The following is a 20,696-nucleotide window of genomic DNA, read 5'->3' as shown; positions in this document are numbered from 1 at the left end:
ATTTAGTTATATCCCTAACAACTAAATACGTGATTTGGTAATAAAAACTATACTCTGTGAATATGGCAATAAAATTTCTAAGCATGTCTCATCAAAATTAATGTTGTGATGTACGATGAATATGCATGTTTTATGCAATGGACCAAGTCGTACAATTGGATGATGTACGGTTACATTAATATTTGATCAAATGAAAGAAACTATGATATTAAAATATATATATATATATATATATATATTACTCCACGTGAACCTCTATTATTTCCTCAATCATTCAGTTTTATATTTGTAAGTATTGGATATAGGAATACCCTATAGCACCCCCTCAATTGCATATCGTTAGACGTGTAGGGCCTGCTTGGAAGTAAGGCTAAAAGCGCTTTTTGACAACTAAAAACACTATAACATTGTGTGACAGAAAAGTTTAGAAGCGCTTCCGGGAGACTTTAGGAAGCACTTTCAAATACTTTTCCAAAAAGCACTTGAGTTTTTATTTATTTATGAAAATTCAAAAATTTTATAATAAAAGCGCCTTTGTTAAAAACATTTATGAGTAGAAGTACTTTATAGAGAAGCAGTCTCAAACGAACTCATAATGTTCACACACGTATAGCATATTCTTTTTATTTTGTTTCTCATCCACGTGTCTTAAAATTCTATAAAGAAATCAATCATCATTTGTCATATAATGGCTCAAGTATTCGTTGTTTGCGAGGAAATCTTCACTACTTTCGAGGAAATTTTGAATTCAAGTTATTGTTCAATTTTAAATAAATAATAAACAATAAATAAAAAAAAGAAGAAGAAAAAAATCCATCAAGAACGTTTCCTTCATATATAAATACCCCCACCCTATACGCACAGCCATATGCCACAAGAAAGTATCTTTCAAAGCAATTACTAAGCAAAGATGAACAACTTTCTTTGTTTTGGCAAGAAATTGCAACATCTTTGTAGTTGTTCATTTCTCAAACTAGCCTGTCTTAGCAAATCCATGGGTTTTCTACTTGTATGTTATTATCGGTTCGTCCTCCGTAGGGCAAAGCCATTTTGGATCGAGCTAGTCTATTTTGTCACCCTCTCCTTTCTTGGTTTTGGGGTTCTCAAGGCTTTGAAGTCAAGAACAGATCCTTCTTTTCGGCCTAGGAATTTAGATTTGTTTTTCACCTCTGTCTCTGCCTCAACTGTTTCTAGCATGTCTACTGTTGAAATGGAGGTATTCTCCAATGCTCAGCTCATCATTTTAACCATTTTGATGTTCATAGGTGGGGAGGTCTTTACCTCCGTGGTTGGACTTCAGCTGTGGAAGTTCAAGCTCATGCTGCTAACAAAAGAAAAAGTTGCTTCAGCCAGCAGTGATATTAATCCTTCATCAACACCCACAAATAATATTGTTTCTTATCATGTTGAATTGGGCTCATTGGCATCCAAGCCTGAATTCCAAGACTTAAATTTGGGTGTGGTGGTTTATGATCAGGACCAAATTGATAAACCATTAGATGGTGAATCTTTGAAGTTTAATTCAATCAAGTTTTTGGGTTGTGTGGTTGTAGGTTATCTTTTAGTGATTCATGGTCTTGGGGTGCTAATGGTTTCACTTTATCTAGCAGTTATTTCAAGTGCAAGAAATGTACTAAAAAACAAGGGGCTAAACATGCACACATTCTCTTTCTTCACCACAGTTTCAACCTTCTCAAGCTGTGGCTTTGTTCCAACCAATGAAAACATGATGGTCTTCAGCAAAAACTCAGGCCTCCTCCTCATTCTCATTCCTCAAGTCCTTTTGGGCAACACATTGCTTCCCTCATGCTTGAGATTTTCGATTCGGGTTTTGGGGAAAATTTTCAAAAAGAAAGAACACTTATGTAATTACCTTTTGAAGAACACAAGGAAACTTGGGTTCCTCCACTTGCTTCCAAGTCTCCATTCTTCACTTTTGGTTGTCACAGTTTTCGGGTTCATCATGGTACAGTTGGTAGCATTTTTGTCCTTGGAGTGGAGTTCAGACAGCTTAAGTGGCCTGAATTCTTACCAGAAAATCATTGGCGCTTTGTTTGAAAGTGTGAATTCAAGACATACCGGTGAAACTATTGTCGACCTCTCGATCATTTCTCCGGCCATCTTGGTATTATTCGTCGTGATGATGTTAGTTTCTTTCTCTTTCCATCCATCCATCCATGCATCTATCTATTTATTATCTATACATACATACAAGTAAGAAAAATCTTCTTGTTTGACAAACATGTTTGCTGTCCAATTTCCATTCATAATAATTATTAGTTAAATAGAATCGCGTTTACATCTATAGTCCTATGCTTATTATAATTAATCATAATTTTTATAATATAACATATTAGACTGTCGTAAAAATTATTTTTATTACTTTATAACATACTAATTGTCGCATCATCATGTGATTCGGCTTTTAGTATATGGAGCTTAATGATTTTTGGCCCCCCCAAAAAAAAAAAAAAAAACTTCATGAATATAAAATTGATCCACACAGAAGTAGATGAACAGAAAATTAATCCCAATATGTAAGAGTGATAAAATAGTTAGTAAACAAGAAAATGTTGGACTAGTTAGCTCTTTTTCCACACATTGTGGATGACAAGGGCAAAAAACAAGGAATAAAAAAAAAAAACTAGTCCTCATAGCCAAGTTGCCAAAAGAGGCAAAGAAAATGAAATATTAAATAAGCATATGCTAGCAGGTGAAGATCCTCACTTAGACGCACCAACTCAGCCTAGGCCTAGGGGAAAGGGACCCACATGCATTTCTACTAGAATTATAGAAGAAGATGATGACTTTTGGTTAGGTTTTGTTGGTTCCTTAGTTTGCCACTAACTAAAGACATCACAGTAATATATCAGACAGACTCACCTCAAATTACATGCTTCTTTCAATCTCTCTTTCTCTCTCTCTCTCTCTCTCTCTCTCTCTCTCTCTCTCTCTCTCTCTCTCTCTCTCTCTTAAATATTTGAATCTCATCTCATCAATGACACAACTAACAGATACATCTCAACTCAGTTTTTATTGGAACTAGATGGATCTTCTGTTGAATTAATTAATAAGGTCCCCTACACGTAGCCTTGATACTTTGAAACCATGCCAGTTGGTTTGGACACTACCTTGCACTACTCGAGTTCAAATTCCCCCTCCTTTTAAATTAGAGTAGTTGATATATATTATTATTATTATTAATTCATGAGCTTTTTTTTTTCTCTCTCTGATAATGATTCTTGTTTTAATCGAAGGTACCTTCCTCCTTACACTTCGTTCCTTCCCATAAAAGATGATGATCAAAATCCTCTACAACCTCATGAAAGGAGGAAAACGAGAAGGGGAAAGGTTGTGGAGAATCTCATATTCTCACAGCTCTCGTATCTGGCCATCTTTATCATCCTAGTATGCATAACTGAGAGGAAACAGATGAAGGAAGATCCCCTCAATTTCAATGTGTTGAATATCGTGATTGAAGTCATCAGGTAAATCCGATATATGAAACCAGATAAATCTTCAGTAACCCTTCTTGAGTATTTCTTTGAAAAGAAGGGCTCCACCAATACTGCTTACAACTGAGATTTTGTTACTTGTGTGTGTTGGTTTAATTTTCTTTTAAAATATTACAAAGCATTTTGCCCTTTGCAATGTCGCTAATTTATTACCATTATCTTGTTTCCCACAGCGCTTATGGAAATGTAGGGTTTACTACTGGCTATAGTTGTAAACGACAGATCCATCCTAATGGCGATTGCCAGGATAAATGGTATGGATTTTCAGGAAGATGGAGCGATCAGGGTAAATTAGTTCTTATAGCAGTTATGTTTTTCGGAAGACTTAAAAAATTCAATATGGATGGAGGTAGAGCATGGAAGCTTCTGTAACTAAAATGCTTTTGGATACAAGCGATAGTTTTAAACTACTCTAAACTACTATAATCTTTTGAGAGAGTTTCAAACTTGGGTGTAAGAAGGTAGACACATTGAACAACTGACATTTCCATGTCGTTGAGTACATAAAAAAATATATATAGAAAAGTTAATATAGATCCAAATTTTCATTGAGAAGTTGGGTTTAATCCTCGGATTTGGTGATTTTGATACAAGTCCTTTGACTTTTATACCATATAGGATTACATTCCTCTTTAAATATTTTATGATGTAATCTTTTTATTTTTATTTTTTTAAATCATTTTTTGTTCCAATGTTGCCCTTTAAGCTTTGAATCGGCTAGCAACCTTCTCTCTAACCTTCTTTTTTGGATCTTCTCCCTTCTCCTCATGCCATGTGTCACTTTCTTTGTACTAAAACAATGTCATTAATGCTTAGCTTTTGTTTTCCAAGATTTTCCTTATTAAATATATTGACCTTCATATTACCTTCAATTTATCTAAATTTTTTTACAAATTGGAAAAATAAAAATAAAAATAAAAAAAATAATATTTTGTTTTAGCCGGCCACCAGCCCCAGCCATACGCCCCATCTCCATCTCTCAAAATAGCCACCCATCACTGCGTAACATCTTCTTCTCTCGCCCCTTGTGGTTGGGTTGTTTTTTCCAATGTTTTCATATTCCCTTCGAGACTATGATTTTCCCTCTCATGGCTTTGTACATGTAACCATTTTTATCAAAAGTCCCAAGGGAAATTAGATTCTTATGCAAACTTGAAATATATATTACCATCCTCAATGTCGTAACAATGGCATAATGCATCTTTAGCTTAATCATACATATGCCCTGAACTTTACAAATTGAGTCGTCCATTATCACAACTTCAACACCATCGACTTTCTCATATGTGTAAAGACACTCCTTATTTGAGCACATATGATATGAGCACCCAGAATTCAAAATCCAGCAAGAAGAGGATCTCCAAGAAGATATAGAAAATAAATTACTATTAGTTTTATCAACACATAAAAGCTCACCATTGATATCCATGGCAACCCCTACTGTGCCCACTGACTTCCCTTTGTTCCTCTTCTTTTTCTATGTGGGACAATTCTTCTTCTAGTGTTCTTTTGACCCACGCTCAAAACAACCATCTTTAGCCTTGAATTTTGACCTACTCATGTTACCTTTCTCACCTTCATGCTAACTTGAACGATCCCTCTCAACGACCTTTGCAACTAGACCTTCACCTTGAGAGCTCTCTCCATCATTTATCCTATGATGGAAGAGAATATCTTTCACAACCTCCTCAAATTTGAACATGCTCTTGCCGAACTTAAGCATTGTCTTGAAGTGCTTGTATGATGAATGTAAGGATCTCAAGACAAAAATAGCCTTATCTTCTATTCTCTACAAGTTTGCAACACACTTATTAGAGGTGTTTAAATGCTCCAAGAGATCTTCACCCTCTTCCGTTTGAAGATTTAGGGGTTCATCCTTCAAGAACAGTTTTTGTTTGAAAGTGACCTTCCTACATACATATATTCAAGCTTTTTCAATGTTTGCTTCGCAATGTCTTCAATCATATTGAATATAACCTCATTGGCTTTATAGTTCTCAATCGAACCCCTACCCAACTCACTGACCGTGTCTCACTCCTCCAATGTCGTGGTTTCCAGCTTCATGTCTTTGTCTGCCAAGACAAACACTGAGACCTAGGTGGCCTAGGGTGTTCCTCATCCTTCTTGCCATAATGTAAAGTTATCCTTGTCAAATGGCGGCTGCTTTAGCTCCATCATCTCCAACACGCTAATGTCCTTAAAACTATAGGAATACTTGGGCATAAGCCTGCACTTGCTGCTAATGCAGTTCTGATACCACTTGTAGTGTGGAAGACTCCAAGACCTTGTTATCGATAGACTATGACGAATAGCGTGCGTCCGCACGTGCGCACACACACACACATACACACACACCAAGCAATAAAACAAACAAACAAAGAACACAATAATTATAAAAATTCAGTATTGTGCATGCGTCGCCCCAATATACTTCACTAGTAATAAGAACACCTTTCGTTTACAAGAAAAACCTCTTGGCTCTTATGAACACTAGATCTCAATTTCGCTCACATTCTGTAAAGAATGTGATTTATTGATATTATTCTGGGATACAATTGTACAATATATCTCTATATTATATATATAATACAGATGACTTTTACTGAGACTATTTTGGTAAATACAAAGGGCTATTAACCGTAGCAAATCATTTGGAGATCATGATATCAATCAACATCATTTAGAGATTCATTAGTGGAGGAAACGCAAACCCAATTTGATGCCTTTGTGATCTCTCTCACTTTAACCTGGCCCCCTATTGGAGCATAAATTCTTACAATAAGAATGTCTTCCACATGTTCTTGGCTTTACTCTGCACACAAGATAAATAAATCTCCAAGCAACACTTCTTCGAAATAAGATGAGAGAGGGATGGGTACCTGCAAAAGATACTCCGACGCTCAAGTCAATTTTTGTATGTATTTGAGTGCACCAATTAATTTGAAATCTCATACCTTTCTCTAGTTGTGGAACTTCACATTTATACCTGATGACAGACTTGGGATGCAAGCCTCACTTTGCACGTCTTATGTCCACTTTCGCCACTTCCGGTTAATGTGAGTTGTGCATTATCAACTCCCAACCATGTTCACGTTGTCCCCTGATTCATACGGATTAGGGAGTGCGGGCATTTGAATATACCCATGAACCCATGTCGGGCCATTTGTACGTGAGTCAACATAGGGTAATGCGCTTGTGAACCTATGTTGAGTGGTGCATATCTGAACCCGTGTTGGGCAGTGCACATCCGAAATCGCATTGGGTTTACGCGCATGCGAACTTGTATTGGGCTAATGTCCATATGAACTTACATTGGGCTTATATGCATATGAACCCATATTGGGTCGACCCCAATTTGAGCTCGTGTTGAGCTTTCGTGCATGCGAACCCACATTGGGTTTATGTGCATGCGAACCTGTATTGGGCTAATGTCCATATGAACTTGCGTTGAGCTTAGGTGCATACAAACCCATATTGGATCGACCCCAATCCAAGCTCGTGTTGGGCTTTCGTGCATGCGAACCCACATTAGGCCAATGCCCATATAAACCTATGTTGGGTTGTGCCTAAATCTAATCACGTGATGTGGTGGATCGGTAGCGAATTATTTTGCTCCCACATTGCCCTTTTCTTTCCTCTTCCAGATCGCGCTTAGCGTGTGGGTTGAGGGAAAAACTCAACTTAGTTAACACTCTCTTTGGGATACTATCCTTGCCCTCTTGGACCATTGTACATGACTTGCTAATCAACAAGGTAGCAATGACAGTTAACAATGTCATAAAAGATCACTAGGGCACAGACATATCTACATGAGTCCAATATGTCAGATACAATAAGACAAGAAACCTTATTAATTACTATCGAAAATGAGGAAGACACTTTTGCTTGAGGATAGACAATGACATACTTGAGTACGTACCAGCTGGTAATGTGGCAAGGAATTTATTTCAATTCTGAAAATTGCATGTCCATCATTTTGAAAGATTCCCTACATAGCCCACTATGCATGCGGAAGATTTCCAAAAAATAATGGATTTCCCATGACCCTGACAATTTAGTTTTTCAAAACCTGTTCCTGACACCAATTTATTACTCCTCCCTCTTCTTTAGAGTTTTGCATTTCCCTTTTCACTCATAAAAGAAGATGAATATATTGTAGAGGCAACAAAAGGGAAAACAAAAGAAAAGAGAAAGAAAGAAATAGGTGAAAGGAGAAGAGGAAAAATCCCTCAGAATCTTCGTTGGCTTCTTGCTCAATTGTATGTCATCTTATGAACGATGTTTTGGTACTTCCTTACAGCTGGCCTACAAACAAGTCCACACCTGGGTGCTGCTTTATTTCTGTAATCTGTATTCTGCTAGATCCATCACCAACCATTCTTCTTCTTTGTGGTTTCCTTCATCGTCAATAATTCTTTGTTCAGGTACCAACTGAATATGCAATAACCTATGCACTTCTATTCGTACTAATTCAGTTGTGATGAACATATATATAAAGTTACATGTTTACGTACTTGTATGCAAGTGAAGAACATATGTATACATGAAGGAAATATGATGCGTGTGCATATATATATTTTTATATATGTTGGTAACGATATGTAGACACTACTACCTGTAGTCTGCGTGTGCATATATTAATATATATATATGTATATAAGGCAAAGTTATGTATATGTTCCCTTGGGAATATATAATAATAATATCAAAAGTTCTGACGTTGACCTTATGTTGACACCTACTATACAACTGGCGTTGTACCCATCATTTGTGCTTCCCAAAACACATAAAATTAATAAGTGAAGTTGGCTTGGGACACTGTTCACCTTAATTATAATATGTTCTAGGTGTAGCTAGCTTAGTAAATTTACAAACTAAAGTCAATTGACATATGCATACTGTGCAATTTTCTAAATAACCCGTACATGTATATGCCAGGGAACGATAATAGTGACGGTGCACTCACGCTTAATGCCCATAGCTTATGTCTCTATAATTGTTTTAGTCTGTCTAAACTTGGAGTTTACACTCTTCAATTGCTTCGTGGTATCACTCTTGCCATTTTTGAGTCTACGTGAATAACCAACTTGCTTTCTCTAAAAAGGATTTTCCTTAGTCACGCTTATTTGAAGCTATGGTTGACTTCTCAGGAGATTTACTCGACTAGGGTCTTTTCAATTCGGGGTTGTGTTTTGACTAAGTTGAACCCCCTCAAGTCTAATTTATCCAGTTTGGGTTGCGCCGGTTTTTGAACCAAGCTCACATTTAAACTGACTTCGTGATACGCACCCTCTCCTCAAGTTGCCTCTCTCATTCAACTCTCGTTTCGTCTGCTTGCTTTCTAATTACTTCGACGTCGAGACTTAACCTTTAGCCGAAGTCAAAGGTGGGATATCCCTTGAGGCTTGAGATAAATAAGATGCGAGAGAAATTCCGCATTCCTAATGATGTTACTATAGATTTGATACATAAGGGAGCGAATATGTACACAGGGGTTGGAATCCTGAAGGGAGCTTTTAGTGCTCTCACCATCTCACCTAGAGTTTATTAGGTTTCCGCTTCTCCCCTTTATTTCACCTTGTGTTGAATTCTTTGAACCTCCATCCTATGCAGTTAAATCCGAACTCATACTTATTGATTAGTGATATGCTGGCAATTGGCCTCAAATGGGAGGAGGTGTCACTAGGCTTCTTAGATATCTTCTACCACCATTATGTTGCCACGGTTAGATATGAGACTGAGTATTTCCACCTAACCCCTCAACCTACTCGTAAATTCTTTGGCTACAAACCGTCTTCCGCGACAGATTGGAAGACCCGACCCTTAATGATTACCGGGAATTGGGCAGGCCCTAAGATGTCTTGTATTTCTATTCCTTCATCATTTGGGCCTGAACCTGGTATTCTTGATTATGACTGCTCTACTGATATTGATTATGATACGAATTTTTAGAGGAAACTTATTAAATGGTTTTTTTGTTTTGTAGTGCCTAACCCAACCCGTTCGGAGATTGTCCTTACTCATGAGTGGATTCAGTGGCTGAACCGCCACTTGGTGGGTCAAGATTGGGAAGTTCAGTACTTCCTCGATTCCAACACGCTTCTTCATATTTCTCAAGATCGGAATAATATTGTCTACCCATCTTACCTCGAGGTTGATCTTAGTATGGATCTACATGAGACAGAATTAATAGGTCATATAGTCAGCTTTGATCGAGCTTTCCAACTCGAGGAGGATTCCTCACATCGCATTCGAATAAGTTACGCAGAGAGACATGCTCAAGAGGAAGAAGATAGCGGTGGTTATTCTCCTGACGAATCTGAGCTATCTGATATGTCGGGCCCATTACTCAACCAGTCGAAATGTGCTTCTCGACCAGGTCCAAGGCAGAGACCATCTGTTGATCAGCAGAAAAGAAGGTCCAAGATTGTTCCAAATGCTGGGTTGAGTTCAGATCCTACAGATGTGTTCATTCCAGGTTCATCTTCGGGCCGATCCCATCATGATGAGCTCCGTTGAATTTCCCACATACGGTGCCAACTGTTGGAGCAGAAATTCTTACAATAAGAATGTCTTCCAAAGGTTCTTGGCTTTACTCCACACACAAAATAAATAAATCCCCAAGTAACACTTCTTCGAAATCAAATAAGAGAGGGAGGGGTACTTGCAAAATATACTCCGACGCTCAAGTCAATTTTTGTATGTATTTGAGTGCACCAATTAATTTGAAATCGCATACCTGTCTCTAGTTGTGGAACTTCACATTTATACTTGATGATAGACTTGGGATGCAAGCGTCACTTTGCATGTCTTATGTCCACTTTCGCCACTTCCGGTTAATGTGAGTTGTGCGTTATCAACTCCCAACCGTGTTTACGTTGTCCCTCGATTTATGTGGATTGGGGAGTGCGGGCGTTTGAATATATCCACGAACCCATGTTAGGCCACTTGTACATGAGTTAACATGGGGTAATGCGCTTGTGAACCCACGTTGAGTGGTGCATATCCGAACCCATGTTGGGCGGTGCGCATCCAAAATCGCATTGGATTTACGTGCATGCGAACTTGTATTGGGTCAATGTCCATATGAAGTTACGTTGGGCTTATGTGCATACGAACCCATATTGGATCAACCCCAATCCGAGCTCGTGTTGGGCTTTCGTGCATGCGAACCCACATTGGGCCAATGCCCATCTAAACCTATGTTGGGTTGTGCCTAAATCTGATCCCGTGAAGTGACGGATTGGTAGTGAATTATTTTACGTGAGATGGACTCTTGGTAACTTCGTATCACCATAGCTGAAAGTACCCTTCGATGGAAAGGTAGAGCTCTTGTAACTTCATTTCACAATAGCTGAAAGTACCCTTTGATGGAAACGGGGAGTTGCGTTTTTGAATTTAGCTGCTCTGTGAAACTTGTGTAAGGCTATTGATAAACAACATTTTAAACTTGGGGATTGATTATATAAAAAATTTCATTTTAAATTTTTTTTGTTTTTAACTTCCGCTAACAATAAAAATCTGGTCCAACCCGTTTTAAATATAAAAAGGAAATCGTCACATAGTGCGTGAAACAAGGTGTAATAGGAATAATAGAAAGAAAAAAAAATTGTTAATTTATTTTGTAGAAATCCTCTTTTGTTTGGGCTCGAGCACCCAATTTTACCCAAAAAAGGTCCTCGTCTTGCTATTCCAGAGAAGACTAGGTTGCCAGAAGTTAAGGACATAACTAAACATAGAAATAATCATCATCTTTTTCTGGATAGTTTTCCGTTGGGAGCTTCTAAAAATGGACATATAGAGGGGCTATTTTTAGGCAGAGAGAAGCAGGAGAGACAAACATGGCAATGGTTATATAGAGGCATGCATTTCCATAGTTGAAAAGGATTTTTAGAAACAAAATCCCTACATAGAAGGGCTTGGGTTCTTCCTTGAGGTCCTTCTATGTTACAGAGGCCACCCCAATATGGCCAATGCAAGAATATCTGACATCATGGGCCTCAATGGTGGTGTTATTCCTCTAGGCTTTGCTGCCTTGGTTATGTTTTCTTGCGTGGCCAATGCTTTGTCCGGTGAATATCTTTTGGGGGAGGGTGTCCGTCGAAGCCTTGCCGAGAATGACACTGCTCAGGTGAGTAGTAAAACTACATCTATTCTGAGTTTTACCTGTTTCTGCCATGCCGTCTAGAATATTATTTGGTTTTGGTGTGGTGAGAAATGTCATAAGTTGATTCCCTTAATGTTTTTTAGATCGCAACTTTGTTTTTTTAAAGATAAAAAATTAGCTACAACTTGCTTGATTAAAATATGATGGCCTCTAGTTGGCGAGTTACCTGGTGCCACAATGGTAGGATTTCGAAACCCATTGGAAGCACTTTGTGGCTAGGAGCAAGCCGAATTCCGAGCGAGAATTAATCCCACCCTAAGTGTAGGGACACTTCGTGGTATTTAATTTAAATTAAAAAAAAAAGATATGTGCTAAAATATTCTATAAAATATGTCTGATGTTCCTAACACTATCGTATAAAAATTGAAAGTAGAAACCAATAATTCTTCAAGCTTATAGTTTAGAAACCCAAAAATCAATGGCAAAAGAAAGTTGAGAAAAGATCAATGTTTTGGATAGGGTTCGAGTTTTTTGGTTGGGTTTGAACGGATTTAGATTTTATGGGGTCCAGGCACAGTCTTTCTCTGGCCGACCCAAAAAGCTCTAGGCCCAACAAATCATTTTTACATCCTATACCCAACAAAGAAAAATTTTAGACGTTGCACGTGTGAAGCAAACATATAGAACAGAGAGGAGCCAACAGGATAAGAGGTTTCAGGTACCAACCCTCATGGCATCTTAGTTGTGTATGTGTGAGAAATTCTTCTTTTGCTGTAGTTTAGAGTATCACTTATACTATAAAAAAATAAAAAAGAAAAAAAAAGAAAAAAAGATTCTACAACTTGACACATAAACTGCAGTTTGCAGCAAATAGTTCGTACAGAAGCAAGTTGTAACTTGGCAACTAGGAACTATCCAAGATAAACAAGTCAACTAGTAAAGTTTTCTATCACTTTCCCCTTTCTTTTCTTGCAAAAGCAGGGAAGTGTTCACACCCACGAGAAACGGACCCCACAACTACTCACAAACATCTATAAAAAAACAAGTCACCCACAAATATCTATTAGAGAAAATTATCCAATTAAAAGATTACACGTGTTCAAATGTAATGGACCCGTCACCTAAAACTTACATATAGTCAAAAATAATCTCGTAGATGCTTTTCTCTGTAACATTATTTGGCTTCTTACACGTAAGGAGCACTTGCTTTTTTAACTACAAATCACAGGTTATGCACGTGTTATTGTGATTTATAAGAACGACTTACAGCTAAATATTTTCATGCCACACAATATATTTTGCTAATATAGTTGAAAAATGTAGTCCCTCAGCCCTCTAGGATTATTCCCAGTACAAAAACGGTTCAGTCCCTCAATTCAAAGAAAACCAAAAAACAAAAAAAAAAAGGAAAAAAGGAGATTAAAAATATGTGTATGATTTTGGTAAGAGGTGTGAAGGAACACTACAAAAACATATCACGAGTCATTACAAGACAAAGCCAACCTCTTCTCTTCCCCCATCTCACTCCTCCCCGTAGCTACACATAGCCTTCTCAGCTATTTTCCACACCTCTCACTTTCTCTGCCACTCTTTTCTGATAAAATAAAAATAATAAAATTCAGAGCCTTATTTGCAAAAGCAAGCCCCTCAAATTTCAGTGCATTTTTCTCTGCTTGCTTTTCCCAACCATGGTTCTTAAGCAGTCCTTGAAGTGTGTTCTTGCCCTCTCTTTTCTTGTCCTCTACTTTGATTCCATCCATGTAAATGCCCTTAACATTGGTGTTCAAGCCACAGATGCCTCTATTGTTCTGGTTTGCTCCTTGCCATCATCTTCTTAATCTTCTTCATCATCTTACTTTTAATATTTATTCTTTTGGTTCTCAGTTGCTTTCAAATCATAACATATGTTCTCTCTTCCTATAAATGCTAAAAATTTGCAGAGTAAAGATTGCAGTAGACAGTGTGAGTCAGAGTTCTGTACAGGTACTAATTTTATTTTAATTAAATTTAGTTAATCGTCCCACTAAATTAAATCACCCCTTTTTTTTTTTTGTGAATTTAATTTCTTTTTATTGTTTTTAATTTTGGGTGACAGTGCCTCCATTTTTAAGATATGGAAAGTATTGTGGACTCTTGTACAGCGGATGTCCAGGGGAGGAACCCTGTGATGGCCTTGATGAATGCTGCATGAAGCATGATGCCTGCGTTCAATCTAAGAACAGTAAGTTCATTTCTTAATCCTCCAAATTATTTTACAATTTTATTCTGCTCTGCTGGGATTGCTCTTCAATTTTTTTTTGTTTTCTCCATGGGTTGGAAAAATTGAAGCAAAAAAATAAATAAATAAAAAAAATCAATGGTTGGTAAAGATGATTTGTTTCTTTCATCACAAGTGGTGTAATTCTTAGAGATGGGCCCCATTTACAGCTATGAAATGCACAATAATGTCTAACCAGCAACCATGGATTTGAAGTAATATTTCTTCAGTCAAGGAAAGATCATGCACACTTTTGATTCTTCACAAGATGTAAACTACAGACAGACAATTTGGTGCGCCTTTGTATTGTCGGTGGTGTGGTACAGAGATAGGATTAGGTGCAGCCAAAACTTTCCAACTAAAACAAAACTAATCTTTTGGATAGTAGTAATATGTAATTAGGTGGTTGATAAAAAAAAAGATTCTAAATTTTGTTTTGGGGTAAGCTGTCTGTGTACATGATCTAATACAAAAAGCTGGCCTCTGTCTTTTGTTTTTCTTCATTTCTTATACTGGGGTGTTGTGGTTTGTGGTGCAGATGATTATCTAAGCTCAGAGTGCAGCCAACAGTTCCTAAATTGCATGGCCGAATTCAGAAACTCAAAAGGGAAAACGTTTAATGGGAACACATGTCACGTTCAAGATGTTGTTGAAGTTATAACTCTTGTCATGGAAGCTGCATTAGTTGCTGGAAGATATCTTCATAAGCCTTGACACAGAGAGAGAAAGAGAGAGAGCTTGCAGCTCCTCTTTTCTTATTGTTTCTGAACTCTTTTTTTTTTTTTTCTTTCTTTTTTCATGTTCTTTCTTCTTGCATAGGTGGACAGCACATGCCCTTATGCCTTTACTTAAAATTTCCACAAAAATTTCATTGCACAATTCTCTCACCGAAACCAGCAAATTTTTCATTCCTTGTGTCTTTGCTTCAGGGGAGGGGGGAAAATGATTGAAATGGGAAGAAGTGAAGATTGTAAATTTCATTTGATACTTCAATTTTGCAGATTTTCAAGTTGATATGCTATTTTATCCCTCTCCCTTTACCTATTGCAATGAAAGACCTGCATGCAATAAATTAAGCTCTATATTATTATTATTATTTATAAATGCATACATTGTGCGTAAATCGAGTGCTAGAATTGCAATTAAGATTAATACTCAAATCAACAATTAAGACCGAAATCTGCAAGGGGCTTGTAGCTCAAGTGATTAAGAGCATTTACCTTTACATCTAAGGTCATGTGTTCGATTCCCCCCACCCCAAAATTTAGAGAGAAAAATAAAATAAAATAAAATAAAAGAGAGACCGAAACCTATTCAAACAGTGCCCAAAAAGTCTAGATGCACTGATAAAATCCAGCACTTCCAAATTGTAAAGAACCCTGCATCTCAGTGCGGTATGGTGACAGCTCAGACTTAGAGAGAATCCAGGAGATCAATTTGTTCTTTCCCTATAAAGATGACCAAAAGTAAGAGTGCTTTCATGGAGAAACTAGCATTGGGGCTGTCCCATTTGTCCCATGAATTTTTCACAATCTGTCGAAATAGTCCCCGACCCAAAATAGCGTTGGGAAGAAAATATTTGATCTTGGGGGTTGTCTTGAGGTAAGAGGAGTAATTGATGCAAAGAATGGTGATAATAGCAGAAGAAATATACTGTAGAAGGGGCAGTAGATTTAAAAAATTTATTTGGCATTTGGTACCATTAAGAATTTTGTGTCGTAATTACTTTGCCTTGGCAAACAACAACAACAAAATTAATACTCAGATCAACAACAAGAATAAAAATATCTTCAAACACTAGCCAATCTCTCAATGTATCGATAATAATTGAGCAGTACGAAATTGTAAGCCGTTGGAATGATGTCAAATGCACAAGTAAGTAGAATTTTTCTAATCGCAAACATTGTTCATCTTACAACCAAAACAAAAAAATACACAGCAACAGCATGGGAGAGAAATGCCATTGCCATCACACACAAGCCAAAGTCTCCATATAATGGTAAGCATCTCGCCATCCAACTTGCAATGATCTCTTACTCTCAGTGCCTTTGGAAGTTAACTCACAAGCTTTCTCAAAGCTCTTATCCCTCAGATTATAAGAGATGACCTTACAAGGAATATGCAACAGCAGAGATGAACCCTCTTTGTTTACTTCTCGAGCAAGAAAGAGAACAACAAATGCATAATGATAATACCAAGTTTCCTCCTTGCTAGGGTCAACAATATTATGTTCCAGGACCATCTCAGGAAATGCGGCGGCTATTGGATCAAGATCGACGTGGTACTTGACAAACCAGCCAGAGTAGTCCCCCCCCATCTCCATCACGTCAAATTGAGTAACACAAGGCCTATAAATTTCGATGAGGTGCAAATGGCCATGAGACTCTCCAAAATATCTATACTCCCTCTTGCGAAAAACATTGTAACTCGGAGGCCTAGACACCATTCCATGACTTTCTTCATCTATGTTATAATGTAACACCCTACTTGTACGGCTAATCCAATTGATTGCGCCATTGAAGTACACCCCGTGGCTAAAGTCTATATGGAATGGCCTAAGAAAGGTGGACTCACGAAGTGTCCAATTTCGAGTCTCAGACGAATAAATCTCTATCTGGAAAGATATAACAGATCCAGCAATGCACCGAATGCAGAGGACCTTGTAATGAAGCGATTTGGAAGGGTCAAAAGCCAAAGCAACCCCCAAAATGCTTGTGGATTTAGTAGCATATGGTGAATTAGTGATAGCTGAAAATTTGTTGGTTGTGGGATTGAGAACAAAATAACATCTGGGGTTACTACTTGTGTTTGTAATTTCTTGTAAGGAACAGCACAAGAGCAGGCCATTGCAGGATTGCAAAATCTTGATGCGCGGTGGGTGTTTGATGATCCTGGGAGGTTTCAAGAGGGATCCAGACTGGTTTTCATTGTTCGGAATTGATATGAAGTAGAAATCATGTATTGCCGTGTGAAAGAAGAAGGCTGAGACATTGCAGTACGGGTTTTTGGAGGTGTGGATGTCACAAAATTTAGGGTTGGAGATGAGAGCGAACCAATTCTTGCAGACGCACTTGAAGCGAAGTAGAGAACGAGCTGGAATGCATAGAAAGACCGGTGTTAGGAGATCTTGGTTGCTGGCAATGGTTTCTGCTGGTGGGGAGATGTTGGGTGGTTTGAGACAGAGACTCTGCATTTTTTTTCTTCCAAGGGTTTAATTTGCTTCAATGTGTGACAGAGAGATATAAGAGCAACTCCAACGTTCTCATGCCATTTAGGGATTATCAATGTCATATTTGATACTTCTAAATGGTAGAAATGCTAAAATTTCAAGTTTGTTAAACGTTCTCAAATGGTAAGTTGCTATTTCTGTATGAATAAAAATATATATACAAATTTGTCTCAAGTATGTGGATCCCTTTACCAATAAATCCATTGTCTCATCTATGATTAGTTTTTTCACTTTTTTAGAAGGGAAGTATGTGAGCTCTCTTCAATGCCGTTGCAAAAGTTGGTGGCAAATTTAGCATAAATTTCACCTGTCCGAATAAAGCCCATGTTGGATGCATAGATTCAAAATTTCATGTACTTGGGCCATTAGAATTTTGGAAAATGAATTTTATTTCTTATAATAATTTTTTATTTGTCAAAGTTAGGAAGAGGAGGGAGGAAACACACACACACGGGTACTATAGGACTTGAATCTAAGATCATTTGAGAGCACACCCAAGACATGGATGTATTTTATTGTTTTGGCCCCTTGATATTAGATTGTTTTATTTTATATTATCAAGGGCATTTTAGGGGTTTAGAGAATTATATATATAGCTCAGGGTAATTAAACCAATTTACTTGTAATAAGGGCGTAATTGACATTTCACTATACAATTATTTTTGGGAAAATACTTCCATCTTTACTATATAAGTAGGAGCTCTTACATTCCTACCAATAGAAATGCGACATGTGTGCATCAACAAATACATTTACTGCTGTGTAAACCCATCCCCACAGAGCAACACTCTCAACAATGCGAGGAAAATACATTTATACATGAGGATGACGAGATTGAAAGGATGTATTATGCAGCCAGTAAAAAGCATCACCAATACCCACCACCAAAGCAGGCAAAACTGAGTCACCATCACGAAGGTGAGTGAGCGCCGTTGAGAACGGTTCATCCACGACACTCGATTAACGGAACACGTGCAGCAATGGATAGATTAGGATGCACCTCTAAGAACAGAACCCAGATCGAATCTTCCTCTACATCGGCGTTCGAACCGAGTGGACGGTCATGGTGTACGTCGTCCAACCAACCCTATAGCTGGAAACCTTTTCTTCGGGGTCGATTGACTGAGGGATCTCCCTCCTCCAACTATTTCAACTCTCTGTTATTAGTATGGCGAGCCGAACTAAAGGCGGTTCTCTTCTCAAATGAATTGCAGTTTGACCCAATAGTGAGTAGCCTTTCTTTTTTCTTCTCGGTCCGCTTTGGCTCCTGATCTTGAGCTCGCTTTTGTTCAATTATAAATAAAAAACCGCTTTGATGGAGATTTGTAGTGCGAACAACTCCTTTTGCGGTAGAAAATCCACGGTCTTGTGTGGTTCCTGAAGTCAGTGACCTCCAACGGCGTAAGCCGAGGGAACGAGAAATCAACGACAACGAACGCAAATGTCGACGGAAGCCACGGCAAGACAACTCCAAACAATTTGCATTTTCAAGATTTGAAAATCCGTCTGGTAGATTAATTACAAAACATATTCAGAAAATAAAAACAATAAAAACGTGTCTGGTAGTACAAATCGAGAATAATATTATGTGAGTTATTTTTCAAGTGTATTTTTGCTAATTTCTGTTTTAAAAAAATATTTAAAAAATGTATCATTTAACAAATAATTTTTTTTAAAGCTAAAACTATCTTTATCTCCTTTTTTTTTCTTCTTTTTTCTCTTTTTTCTCTTTTTTCTTTCTTTCTTCCTCTTTTCTTCTTCTTTCCTTCCCAAACCCGTTCCTGTTTCTTTTCCTTCCTCCTCTTCTCTCCTTTCTCTTTTCTTCTTCCTTCCCTCTTTTTCAGTCTCACTCCTCCTTCCACGGCATAAATCCCCATCAACCCACCTCTCTCTGGTTCCACTAGTTAATGGTTGTGGTGGTTAGATTAGGTGGTGATAATGGTTGAGCTAGGTATGTGGCGGTTGCTCTCTCTCTCTCTCCCCTTTCTCTTTTCTTCTTCCTTCCCTCCTTTTAACTCACTTCTTCCTTCCAACCCACCTCTCTCTGGTTCCACTAATTAATGGTTGCTTGGGTTAGATTAGGTGGTGATACTGGTTGAGCTAGGCATGTGGTGGTTGGTTGCTCTCTCTCTCTCTCTATTTTTCTTTTCTTCTTCCTCTCTATCTTTTTTTCCCAATTGCAAATTTGTGTCATTATGAATTTTTTTTTTCGGTTGTTGAAATTTTGGAGCTAATTATGGTTGGCAAGGGGAGATTTGATTGTTTTGGATATAATTTTATTTTCTCATTTCTCATTTTGGATATAATGTATCCAAGTTCTTAGTGAGGAGCAACAGAAATAAAAAAAACAACATAGAAAGGGATGTAATTGCTTCTGATAAGGGTTACCTCCTCCTTAAGTTGCATCCCATATCTGCAGAGGAACTCCATTCTTTTTCTCATGGAGCCTTTTAAATATGTAGCATCCCTCTCTGCTTGCTTTCTAAGGAAACAAAACCAGTTTGGATGGACTACATTCAACAAAACAGAAAGAATTAAGGCTAAAGCCAAACTCCCAGCTCAAATGAAAATTAGACCAAGACCAAAAAAGAGAGAAATTAGGCTTAAAGGTCCAGAAGCAAGTTTTATTGAATTGTAGGCATATGCAGCTCACCTAACAAGCTTCCCTAAGAAACACCTCCTTATGGCTGTATAGAATCAAATCCATTAGGCAAGTGACCTGCAATTAGTTTTAAAGTCCTCAACTTTCCATTCCAAACTCATAAACCAAACCATAACCTCCCATAGTTAATACAAAAATGATAAAATAAACACTTCAAATTTCATGAGTAAAAAACAGCAATACTAAAGGAGAGCACATCAGATAAAATTCCACAATCTCCTTCTCCCTCCCTCTTTGCTAAGTTATTATCCCAGGCACATCAACCCATGACACCGCAGCTCCAAATCCTCTATGTTTCTTCAATTTGTTTACTGAAATTAGCCTGCAAACAAATTAAAAAATGCTTTATATCAGTAGCATATGCAGTGTTGGGTTTGGTTTATTAATGTGCAGGAGATACGAAGTTCAGTAGCATCCCTTATTGCAGAAGAATGGAGAAGGCTTGCAATTTTAGTTCAAACATCTTTAACTTTAAACGTTAATATAAATTGATATAGAATTCAGTAGCGGATGAGCAATTGTAGCATTATCCCATATCCTCGTAGAATGTTACCAATTGTAGCAACAATGGCCACCATCACATCTCCCCTCATATATTTTCACCAATGAATGAGACCCCCAATGTCAAATAAACCTGAAAGGAAAAAGTACTCACATATCATAAAATTAATAAATCATTTCCACCTTGGAAACCATTGTCACACCCCAAAACTCATGTGTAACATCAAGGGAAAAAAAAGGAAATTATACAAACAACATAAAATAAAACTTTGAAACTTTGCTGCTAGTTCCGAAATAAACATTGAGACTGAACAAGGAATTTCCAATTCTCTATGTTCTCAAATTGCCAGCACATGTCACCAAGACAAAATCAGCCAAAGAAACAGAAAAGACACCTCCATGCAGCAAGCTTGCAAGCAATATCC

At 37.6% G+C, this 20,696-nt stretch overlaps 3 protein-coding genes and 1 long non-coding RNA gene across 5 annotated transcripts; 2 read left to right on the top strand and 2 right to left on the bottom strand.

Moving 5' to 3' along the window:
- The first annotated feature begins 910 nt into the window (after positions 1 to 910).
- LOC103323676 (cation transporter HKT1;3-like) lies at positions 911 to 3,903 on the top strand. The gene is made up of 3 exons (XM_008225686.2): positions 911 to 2,145; positions 3,258 to 3,488; positions 3,689 to 3,903. Exons 1-3 carry the CDS (start codon positions 911 to 913, stop codon positions 3,885 to 3,887), a joined length of 1,665 nt encoding a protein of 554 aa, XP_008223908.2. The 3' UTR covers positions 3,888 to 3,903.
- Positions 3,904 to 11,396: 7,493 nt separating this feature from the next.
- PLA2-ALPHA (Phospholipase A2 family protein) lies at positions 11,397 to 14,929 on the top strand. Of its 2 annotated transcripts, none has more exons than XM_008225587.3 (4): positions 11,397 to 11,646; positions 13,563 to 13,605; positions 13,718 to 13,843; positions 14,418 to 14,929. In XM_008225587.3, the coding sequence occupies exons 1-4, from the start codon at positions 11,482 to 11,484 to the stop codon at positions 14,591 to 14,593; spliced, it is 510 nt and encodes a 169-aa protein (XP_008223809.1). In that variant the 5' UTR covers positions 11,397 to 11,481; the 3' UTR covers positions 14,594 to 14,929. The 2 variants fall into 2 exon arrangements, with proteins under 2 accessions (XP_008223809.1, XP_088903344.1); XM_089047218.1 differs by lacking the exon at positions 11,397 to 11,646 and adding an exon at positions 12,990 to 13,433.
- An 831-nt stretch (positions 14,930 to 15,760) lies between these two features.
- Positions 15,761 to 17,072, bottom strand: LOC103323675 (F-box protein At5g07610-like). The gene has a single exon (XM_008225684.3). It carries the CDS (start codon positions 17,070 to 17,072, stop codon positions 15,849 to 15,851), a length of 1,224 nt encoding a protein of 407 aa, XP_008223906.2. The 3' UTR covers positions 15,761 to 15,848.
- A 629-nt stretch (positions 17,073 to 17,701) lies between these two features.
- Positions 17,702 to 20,274, bottom strand: LOC148920017 (uncharacterized). The gene is made up of 3 exons (XR_016123660.1): positions 19,762 to 20,274; positions 19,497 to 19,618; positions 17,702 to 18,614 (listed from the first exon to the last, which is right to left on the bottom strand). It is a non-coding gene; the product is annotated as an uncharacterized LOC148920017 (long non-coding RNA).
- Positions 20,275 to 20,696: the final 422 nt, after the last annotated feature.

Source organism: Prunus mume, linkage group LG2 (assembly GCF_029339155.1).
Source record: "Prunus mume cultivar Tortuosa linkage group LG2, ASM2933915v1, whole genome shotgun sequence".
Classification (NCBI taxonomy): Eukaryota; Viridiplantae; Streptophyta; class Magnoliopsida; order Rosales; family Rosaceae; genus Prunus; species Prunus mume.
Note: the sequence above shows the minus strand (reverse complement) of the source record. Positions and strands in the feature narration are given on the sequence as shown.

What these genes read in the sequence shown, in the direction of transcription:
- LOC103323676 (XM_008225686.2), top strand. Translation starts at nt 911, where the DNA reads ATGAACAACTTTCTTTGTTTTGGCAAGAAATTGCAACATCTTTGTAGT. An exon ending in GTATTATTCGTCGTGATGAT is followed by an intron (nt 2,146 to 3,257) that starts GTTAGTTTCTTT and finishes TTTTAATCGAAG; the next exon opens with GTACCTTCCTCCTTACACTT. An exon ending in ATCGTGATTGAAGTCATCAG is followed by an intron (nt 3,489 to 3,688) that starts GTAAATCCGATA and finishes TGTTTCCCACAG; the next exon opens with CGCTTATGGAAATGTAGGGT.
- PLA2-ALPHA (XM_008225587.3), top strand. Translation starts at nt 11,482, where the DNA reads ATGGCCAATGCAAGAATATCTGACATCATGGGCCTCAATGGTGGTGTT. An exon ending in TGAGTCAGAGTTCTGTACAG is followed by an intron (nt 13,606 to 13,717) that starts GTACTAATTTTA and finishes TTTGGGTGACAG; the next exon opens with TGCCTCCATTTTTAAGATAT. An exon ending in CTGCGTTCAATCTAAGAACA is followed by an intron (nt 13,844 to 14,417) that starts GTAAGTTCATTT and finishes TTTGTGGTGCAG; the next exon opens with ATGATTATCTAAGCTCAGAG.
- LOC103323675 (XM_008225684.3), bottom strand. Translation starts at nt 17,072, where the DNA reads ATGCAGAGTCTCTGTCTCAAACCACCCAACATCTCCCCACCAGCAGAA.